The sequence below is a fragment of the Anarrhichthys ocellatus genome, unplaced genomic scaffold (assembly GCF_004355925.1).
Source record: "Anarrhichthys ocellatus isolate YVR2014 unplaced genomic scaffold, GSC_Weel_1.0 scaffold582, whole genome shotgun sequence".
Taxonomy (NCBI): domain Eukaryota; kingdom Metazoa; phylum Chordata; class Actinopteri; order Perciformes; family Anarhichadidae; genus Anarrhichthys; species Anarrhichthys ocellatus.
The window spans coordinates 16417-26582 of record NW_022280556.1 but is presented as its reverse complement, the minus strand read 5'-3'; the positions used below and the strand labels follow the sequence as shown (position 1 = coordinate 26582).

The following is a 10166-nucleotide window of genomic DNA, read 5'->3' as shown; positions in this document are numbered from 1 at the left end:
GTGGGTTTTCTTGGGAGCAGACAAAACGTGTTGCTGAGCTGCCGATGCGTTATTTTTAGCTCCCGTGTGGAGCGACTGGGTGCAGATTAGCTAAAACCATGACAACAGCCTAATGCTCACTGGTTTACTACATCTCTGGGAGGATGGTTTTGCGTATGTAAACAATTCCTATCTCTTGGAATTTGCGACGGGAGGAACACGTTGCAGCTTTGTGCCTGAGCACATGGTCTCTCTCAGCTACACCCACACAGCACATGCGCTTCAGACAGAGAGGCTCAGCCCACACACCCCAGCAGTCAGAAATAGATATTCAACTCCTCAACTATGAAGGGGATTCAGTGTGTGTTTGTCTGTGTGTGAGAGAAGGGAAGTGAAAGACAGACGTCCTTGCCCGAACATATTTAGTTTCAGGTGTAGTACTCATGCAACATGTCATATCGGGCCTCAACTGCTGGAATTATGGAGCTTTACAAAGGTTTGAAAAGCAGTTCACTTCAAATGAATTACTTGTTGAATTACTTAACTGGACAAAAGAGAAATAGGAAAAATATATTAACAGATGCATATACCATAGCAGAATCTGAAAACACATTAAACCTTCAACACCGCTTAATTCTAATATTTTCTTTATTCCTATTCTTATTATTCGTCATTAAAGCGTTAACTGCTTTTTTCTTCTTTATTTTATTCCACAATATGCAAAGGGTCTTTGAGAACTTTTTTACAATGGGACAGTTTATAACTAGATAACTTGGTGGTATTGAATTTTGTTCCATGGCAACATTCAGTTTTGAGAAAGACTTTTCTGTTTCTGCCTTGTTGTGCTAATCCTCCGTGAGACGTAAAAAGAGCTCCCTGGCCTCCAGCTGAACTCATTTTCATGTGTCAGTGAAAGCTCTCCCTTCCTCCCGCAGTAGACAAGCAACGTTTTGCCACAAGAAGGATCCAGAAATTGAACAAAGCTCCCGACATAGTTGTTTCTCTTTTAAAACTTTTGGTCCATCATTTGTGAATTCAGATATTCACTTCCCTTCTTAACTAAAATTGAATTTATTGAATTAGCTGTTTAAATATTTGAAATGACTTGTTTATTCAAATCAATTAGACTTTCCTTAATCTCACTGTTTACTGTCCAGTTCAATGTCATGTCATTTTTACCATTTGTAAAGCTCTCTCTGTCCTCCACACCGAGTGTAAGTCTACAAATCTAGTTCAGCTGATATGAGTAATGTTTCGACTATGAATATCAGTCATTGCAGTGTACGTGGATTGTGAGACATCCCACCTGATGGTCTGGTTAAAGGAGGCACTGAGGAACTGGTCGTTGTCCTTGGAGAAGCTCAGACAGGTCACACCTTTGTTGTGGGCATGCTCGAACCTGCGCAGGCACAAGCCGCTCTGAATCTTCCACACCTACGCCAACAACACGCACACACACACACATTTTTGGGAGAGAAGAAGTGAGACTACCACTTAAATAAAATATTTTTAATTCAGCTGAGAGCACCACATAATTTTTCAACATTTTGCTTCTTTTTTTTTGCGTTGACAATAAAACTTTATCAATGAGGACACAGTGATCGGTTGCTCACAATGACAAATATGCAGAATAATATCAACTGCCAGTATTATGAGATACAAACCTTTATTTTGCCATTCTGAGCTCCAGTGGCCAGTAGGTCCGTATCCTGACTGAAGCACATACACAGCACAGCATCATCCATCATCATGAAGCTGTCTTGAGCCTGGTACTTTACATCCTAATTCATTCATGCAAACACACACGCACACACACAGAACAGAATAAATCAATGAAATAAACTAAATAAATAGCAGGATAAGATATAATATTTTGTCATATAAACTGGTATTTGTTTGTTTGTTTCTGTTATTTAACCAGGTAACAGTTTAATATCTGTTTGGCCAAGAGAGCAACATTGAACAAATACATTCCACATAAACAGACTAAGTCTTAACACCAAACACTACCAAAACACTATAGTCAATATCCAGTTACAATGCATAAACAGGCATTAGTTTCCAATATCTAAAAGAAATGAAATATAATGAACAAAAGTCTCAATATATTTAAGTGTCATGATATGAAACATGACTTACCTTACTAATTTTTCCAGTGTTAAAGTTCCAGACTTCAATGAACCCGTCCACCGATCCAGTGATTAAGTATTTGCCATCAGGAGAGAAACGGGCACACTCCACATGTGACCGCCGCCCAAACTGCAGGTTGAAAACGACACACAGAAAATAGCGTCACCTTTTTTGCTTTGCTGCCTGTGATCCAGATGCACTGAGATATAAAACACAAACTACTTTCAGGCAGCTTCAGGGAGGCGTGAAATTTTACGCCATGCTGCCGTGAAGTTGCATAAACTGAACGCTCACACACAAGGACAAGAAAGCAAGGACGAGCAAATTCAGCTCCATGCAAGTGATGAGAGCACAGCCAGAGGCTGAGACAAGTGCCTTCAGGTGAGTAAAGCAATTAGTTAGTGTGTGAGTGTGTGCGTGTGTGTGTGTGTGTGTGTGTGTGTGCGTGGGGGTGTGTGGGGGTGTGTGTTTACATCAGTAAAAAGAGAAAAAGTCTTCTTTACTGTAAATTCACTGTTTACAACTACGACAATGTAATTAGTAAACTCTCACAACTACCAAGCAGATATCCAATTCCCTAAATACTGTTATATAGTGATATAGAGTATAGTATGCAGTATAGTAAATATATAGGATGGAATGATCTAGAATTTGTAATTCTCTGTTAATCAGAACAGGTGGTGGTCTACCTTGATGTGGCGGTACAGCTGCGTTGGAAAGCTCTCTTTCTCCATTTGTCTGTCCTTGTTGCCAGATGTGTCGATGGTCATGTCGGGGGAGAGATGATCTGGATACTGCTGTATTCTCATAGACTGTGCAACAGTCAAAAGAAAACATAATAAGTATTTATGACTATTTTACTCTGTCAACGTCAAGATCTCAGAAAAATCAAGAATATTAAGAAATGCCAATTGGAATATTCAATAGTAATTGTTTTTTAGTCCCATAATGCAATGCATGACGGAAATAAAGTACCTACTTGCAGCTTGAAAAATGTAAAAGCAAATAGTGAACCCCAAAAGAAAGAGATAAAGTCATAAATCCTTTTGAAATATACTTTACTCACTTCTTGATATGTTATCAACATTTTTAATTGGTAGCCGTCCTGTTGCATTTCGAATGGCAGCTTTATAATTTAGTACATTGACATCTTATAGACTACAGCCAAAAACACTATGAATTGTAAATACGTTTTAGTATTAGTACCTTGCATCATAGGATCTAACAAAGCTGTCAGATATTTGACTTACGCCTGCATAAACAACATGGGAACCTGTACCACTGTCTCTGAGTTAAACATCAGTGGGATGTATTTCTTAGGGATGTTCTTGGAATCACTGCAAGGTTTGACAGTCACAATCTTAGTGTTGAAATATTACTGTTACAGTGTCGGTGACAATATAAAACCGAGGATATAAAATGCATAGTGGACCCTCAGCTGCAGAAGTAATTTAGCATTTCTTAGAAGGGGCCTTTAAAACAAATAATCACTAAAACTCTAGTATTTCTAAAGTATTTCTCTATAAAATGTAATATGCATGACTGAATGAGCAAAAAGCTAAGTTAATTTAAAGAAAATAAACAACTTATTATTTATTTGAAAAAGTCAGATGTTGTGTTTCATTAGGAAGTAGTTGCTGTTTGATCAGATTTGATTGCTGTTAGTCATGTTTCTTTGCAAATCTTGAGCAAAATGTCCACAGAACTTCCTGAAAAGCTGCCAAATAAAATAATAATTAAAGTGTGTGCCCCATCAATTACCATTATGTAAATGTGACTGAGTCTGTTTCTTTTGCTCTTTGGCTAATTTTGCCTTTTTTTCCTGCCGTTTTCACAGAATTACGAGAGTGAGTACGAAGAGTGATATTGATCACTATACTCACGCCGACTTGTTCCAGGAGCCCCATGAGGCGAGAAGGTGGCACCACGCTGACCTCCCTCACCAACGCCTCGGCTATTGCCCTACGCCGCTTCTCCTTGCTGCTGCCGTTCGGGTACGCCTGTAGTGAGACGGAAAGGACGTTACTTTATTAATATTATTTAGGAACTTGTCAATACAGCCGTTCAAAAGAAGAACACTTTATTGTCTTACCTCACAGGGGTCAAAGTAGGAGCATGTTAGCAGGTTGTCCAAATGGATGTACCTCTCTGGCTGCGTCTGCTTCAGCATGATCATCGGGTCAGTTTGTGTGAGGAGTGAGCGAGCGGCTCCCACCTCCCTCATCTCAATGAGCTCCATTACAACCTGACACAGAGATCGGTGTTCATCAGACGCTGCTTCTTAATTAACCAAGCCGGGAAAAGTATCATCTGATCGACGCAAAAGCTCACCTGCTCATAAAGGTCAATAAGTGTGTTGTCGGGCAACTTGAGGGACTCGATAGCCAGCAGGACGGAGTCCCAGTGGCCGCTCTTTATATCTGCAATGAAGCTGTCGATGCTTTCCACTGTGTTGAGCGAGACAGTTGTTTCCTCCTGTAAGGTGGTCAGTGTTCGGTAGAGGTTGTTCTCTTTGAGGTATTGCATTATAAGGCGGATCACACTAGAAAAGAAAAGCTCATGTTACAACCACATCCTGACTGATTATCCTACCTACTGTAGGCCTAGTGACCTTTGAAGTGTTGGGGTGAAGTCATACAAGCATTAGAGTTAAATTACAAGTTGCAGTTTGTGTACAAGCATAGCGGGCATACCACTTCTTTGTTGAAGTGATGCAGTTGGTGTGTGATGTCTTGCTAATCTTGATCTCAGTGTTTATCACTTCTGACACAAGAACGATACTGGTGATCAACTGAAAACTGACACGTAGTTTTTGTTTCAGATGCCACATGTGTGGCTGTAGATTGTCTGGCACAACTTTCAAAATAAAAGATAATGTGCGAGCCGTTCAAAACAAGACTAGCAGCAGCACCTGCTTCATGTGATTTATTGTCCCACTTTAGAGCCATCTGCTGAGCATTTACACAACTCTGTTGCATCTCATTTCCCCTCTGTTGTCACTCAATCAAAACCACGCAGGCACTGCCTCTATGCCAGTTTTAATGCTAACTCCCCCCATGTCAAAACCCACCACAAGATGAGTTTCAGTTTTGGCAACAATGCTCCATCCCCACTTTTCCCCACAGGATGATTAACCAATAAAAAAGCACACCCACATCCTTGCCAGGGGTGGAGAGGCTATCAAATCAACAGGCACATGTGGATGAAACTGACTCTATGTGTAATGTCTGCAAAACAGCCCGGCCCGCCTCGCTCAGCACAATCAGCGAGAACAGATTAAATGGTTTAAAGTGAACATTTGAGCAGTCTCACGTGCGACATTGGACACATGTAGTTGCACCACCACAAATAGTGTATTAATAAAGAAAGCGTTGCAGTGATTGGAGGTTCCACAACCGACTCAACAAACCCCACATGGGTGCACAAACCGTACGCAGACAATAAATAATACCAGCGTGATAGATAAATAAGAATGTAAAGATATTATTTCTTATTTCTTTAAATCAACCAGCAGGCACACACGTAATGTCGCATGTTACTGTAAGAGGGAACTTTTAGAAAGACGCAAACATCGTAGCAAAAATTCCCCAAATGAATATCAGTGACACAACCTTCCAGCTTCATGCGTAATGCACAATTGAGTATCCATAAGAAACCCACACGCCTCTCTACAGTCAAGACACACTGATGTTTTCTCTTTGCATTGCAACACATGTGGTCTTATAATTACTTATCTGTTGTCAGCACCAAGCTATCCCTGAAAACGTGTTATTTACCAAAAACCAAAGAGGAAATGGCACTTACTCCGAGGGCTCCATCCCCGTAGCCATGCTGATGTTGTCTCCTGCTGTTGTGAGTCACGCTGGACTGACGGCTGGGCTCGGTGCTCGCTATAGACACGTGAAAGCGGTGTGCTGAGGACCACCCACTGCACGTGCTTCTCGTGTGTCTCATATATAATTTTGCGGCGGGGCAGCAGTCCCAATCCCTGTGACTGCCGCTGCCACACAAAGTCTTGGCGTCGCACCCCCTCCCACCCTGACGCGTGTCGATACATAGAAGAAAGATGTTCTGGGCACGTTGCAGCAGACGCGTCTGCGTTCAGAGATGCGGCAGTCGGCCGCGATGACAGCAGCATTAGCACCACTGACAGAACCTCGTGGCTCAGAGCGTGCTCGCCTTTGGGAACAATAACGTCCTCTAACAGGAAAATCACCTCAGTGCTCATCAGTTTGCAAATACAGAGCTGGGTGCGCCTGTGCCTAATTTGACTCAAGCCCTGCATACCTGATGATTACCACTGTCTTCCTGTAATTACACATTGTGGGTGTAGGGGGTGTTGTGGGTGTTAATCAGTTTTACGATGTTTGCCGCTTCAGTGCTGAGTGTTTATTTAATCTGCGTGCCTCTTGTTTGCGGGCCAACACTGGCAAATGAACCTGTTGTTAAACAGGAGCCTCGTTAATCCAGGACAGATGTTTCTTCACTATGCTGTGGCGTCAGATCATCAGAAAAACTACACAACAACCTTCCTTGTTGTCAAACCATTTGTGTGCCAAATCCCACGTGTAGACAAATAGATTATACATATGAGGCCATTAACAGTTAGCCTAAGCTTAATACAATAGTTTACATTTCATATGCAATATACATGGTATAATTGCCCACATGTTAACAGAATAAATACAAATAACAACAATTAACACAAGACTGTAATGTGTCTTGCTTTGACTCGGGCTGTTTCCTTCCGTGGCTGTATAGACAACATGGCTTTAGTTACTTGCAGCTTTATATCCAAAAAGCCTCTTGGTTACTGAAACATACGATGTAGCCTTCCTGGTGTTGTGTACAAATTGAATTAAAGGTGTTGATTTTTAAGGATTGTGTTATTTTACAGTTTTGTTGTTCATATTGTTATTTGTGTTGAATAAAAAGCATTCTACAAAAGGTTTGGTGTGTTTTCTATCACATATTATACTAATACTACTTTTTTATGACATTGTTTGCAACGCACTGTTTGGACTTTTAAAAAATATTTTTGTGACTACAAATTGACTTGTCATGTTTATTACATACTATGCTAAGATGTTTTTGGACATTATGTCATAATATGCCATGACATTTGTACAGTGTAGAGTACTATGACTGTTTATGGCAAGCTATATATGCTGTCTTTTCTATGACATACTATAACTTTTTAATGAATTTTTTTCAACATGCTAATTTTCTTTTACTTTCTTTAGCAATACTATGACTTATTTTCATGACAGTTTTATGACATACTATACTAGGAATTTGTTGTAATGTTAAGCAATGCCTTTTTTATGACTTTTTATACATGCTATACTATGACAATTTCTGGACAGTTTTATGACATGCTATTGACGTGTTTTAAGGACTTTTTTGGACATCCTATATTAGAATTTTTAAAATACATTTTGGACATGCTATACTGTCACTATAATATGACCTTTTACAATGTTAAACTTTGAGTTCTTTCGACATATTCAACATTAGATTTTACGTCATACTTTACTGACTTTTGCATGAATTTCTTCGACGTGCTATATTTGGACTTTCTAAAACATACAGAGCTATGACTTTTTTACATAGTATACTTTGACTTTTTTCATTTTTCAAACATACTATACTTTGACTTTTATTGACCTAATATACTGTGACTTTTTAAACCATGCTATACTATTACTTTTTTCGACATACTATACTATCTAACCCTAACAAAAGGCAGAGGAGGCATTACCCACGATTACCTCGAAAGACTGTTTGATGAATACGATTTTAAACATCGTAGGGCAGTGGCCCTGATGCAAAACCTCTTTCCAAGGCAATCGTGTAGGATCGAGTGATCCAAAGAGTCAAAGGCTGATCTCAAATCCAGAAGAATTGAAAATGGGCTTTCACCGGCATCGGCTGTAAGAGTTGTTTGTTACTTTGATACGAGCAGATTCAGTACTCTGACAGGTTTTTTTTGGTTTGTTTTTTTAAATCAACTGAATTTGGCCAATATGTCCTTTATAGTGCACAGTGCAAGAGGCTGAAACTTATTGAGCCGAGTAGAGAAGAAGGGTCACAGGTGGCACGACGAATCTGGAGTTTTAATTAATATATTTTGTATGTGAAGACATGCAGAGAGATCATTGGAGTGGATTCAGTTTGCTGGCTAGGAGGAGGGCTGATTACGGATTTGTATTTAGGAAAATCTGGAGTGAATTTCTTCAAATTTCGCATAAATGTCCACTTTGACTTGAATTATTGAACTGATTCGAATTTGGGGGGGGAGCAAGTTAAGTTCACTTTTTGGCTTTCTCAAGAATTCCTATGCTAATTATGACAATTTCACACAAATGTCTAACTGCATAAAATGATGACATTTTGGACAGGCGTGGATGGAAACTGCATGTCGACTGGTTGGCAGAGGCAGTACATCTAGTTAACTTTGTAAAAATGAAAGAAGGTACAACATATTGTGGAAATGGCACTTACTCCGAGGGCTCCATCCCCGTAGCCATGCTGATGTTGTCTCCTGCTGTTGTCACGCTGGACTGACGGCTGGGCTCGGCGCTCGCTATAGACACGTGAAAGCGGTGTGCTGAGGACCACCCACTGCACGTGCTTCTCGTGTGTCTCGAGAAACAGCACGGGTCCCCCACTGACTCTGTCATCCCCAGGACAATTTCCTTCCCTCCCTACTACTCCTGTCACTTTTACATTACACTTGTTTACAGTCCTGTTATCTGTTTGTCATGCACTTTATTTTATATTCTTTTAAATTCTATTGTAAATTTTAATATGTCTCTATTTCTTGCACTGTTGATTGTTGTTTATTGTTCAATGTTATTGTCAAATGTTATGCACCACCTGCCATGACAAATTCCTTGTATGTTACATACATTGGCAATAAACGGTTCTGATTCTGATTCTGACATTATTCGTCTATCATCTTTCAGCTGTCTCTTTTTAAACATGATTGTCTTTTGTTACTTGTAATACAATTCTCTGCTTTAAGTCTGTGTTTGCTGCTGCATTTTTCCATGACAATTGAAATAAAGAGTTCGGCATTCTTTCAGTGTGTGACAGCCGGCGTCTGTCTGCGTCTAACCCAGACACAATGACACACATTATCTGCTACTAATCCTCTGCAACAAGTTTGTTTGATGTGGAGTTACCTCTCACCTCATTGACTTACAGTAAGTACTGACATTTTGTTCACTTACGGATTTAAAAAAAAATACAGATCATTCAAAGTAGCATACTTGACCCATAGTTACACATCACAAATAAGCATTTCATTGCTCTCTTAGTTCAGTTTAAGAACAGTGTTTCTTACAGAACTAAGACATGCGTCTTTTAGCTTGATGACAAGTGAGTTTCAGTATCCCCTCGGTTTTGAAAAGGGTTTTCTATATCAAGAAGAAGTTGCTGATTCTCCCAACCAGCTGAAGTAAAACATGAAACTTGAAAATAATCAACAGCAACGTTTATAGCCTCAAACCCAGGTTTAACCACCATTCACTTTCAGCCCTTGGATCACGTTCCAAAGAGTGTTAAAGAGTTGTTGTTACATGGTGGCTTTAATCAATTAAATGAATGTTGCAAGCAGTTGTCAACACTAGTTTGCTGCCTTTCACAACTGCTTCTGTTGCCTGCAGGCTACTATGGCCTTGAGCTGAAGTCAGGGAACATAATCTGAGCATAATCATTACACGTGAATATAAATAGTCTTGGAGCAAATCTGCAACACTTCATATCTTTTTCTGGCAACACTTTTTAATAGTCCGAGTGACTTTGAATGATCACCTGATAGCTACAAAATCTCTAGAAACAAACAGTGTCTTACCTGGACGCGGAGCTCCTTCACTGTGTTTTCCTGCTGGGACCAGTCCCGGGAGCGTGAGGTGCTCCTGACGGACCAGTCGGCTATCTGAGCCTCCAGCCGCTGGTTGGCCTCCTGCAGCCTGTTCACCTGCTCCAGGAAGCCCTTCAAGTGGGCGTTCAGTCCCCACATAGTGTGACTGGAGTCCTGCAGCAAGTCCATG

At 40.3% G+C, this 10166-nt stretch overlaps 1 protein-coding gene across 2 annotated transcripts; it reads right to left on the bottom strand.

The window, feature by feature from the left end:
* Positions 1-95: 95 nt before the first annotated feature.
* Positions 96-10151, bottom strand: LOC116376760 (WD40 repeat-containing protein SMU1-like). 2 transcript variants are annotated; one of them, XM_031838229.1, is made up of 8 exons: positions 9968-10151; positions 4441-4651; positions 4202-4354; positions 3993-4109; positions 2799-2921; positions 2119-2238; positions 1644-1760; positions 96-1413 (listed from the first exon to the last, which is right to left on the bottom strand). In XM_031838229.1, the coding sequence occupies exons 2-8, from the start codon at positions 4633-4635 to the stop codon at positions 1213-1215; spliced, it is 1026 nt and encodes a 341-aa protein (XP_031694089.1). In that variant the 5' UTR covers positions 4636-4651; positions 9968-10151; the 3' UTR covers positions 96-1212. The 2 variants fall into 2 exon arrangements, with proteins under 2 accessions (XP_031694089.1, XP_031694088.1); XM_031838228.1 differs by lacking the exon at positions 9968-10151 and adding an exon at positions 5914-8603.
* Between the last annotated feature and the right edge of the window lie 15 nt (positions 10152-10166).

Bases quoted from the DNA above. Each gene is read 5' to 3' on its own strand.
- LOC116376760 (XM_031838228.1), bottom strand. From the start codon at position 5,939: ATGGCTACGGGGATGGAGCCCTCGGA. The intron at 4,355-4,440 runs GTGAGCTTTTGC...TCTCTGTGTCAG, and splicing joins TTATTGACCTTTATGAGCAG to GTTGTAATGGAGCTCATTGA. The intron at 1,761-2,118 runs GTAAGTCATGTT...TGAATGAATTAG, and splicing joins ACACTGGAAAAATTAGTAAG to GATGTAAAGTACCAGGCTCA.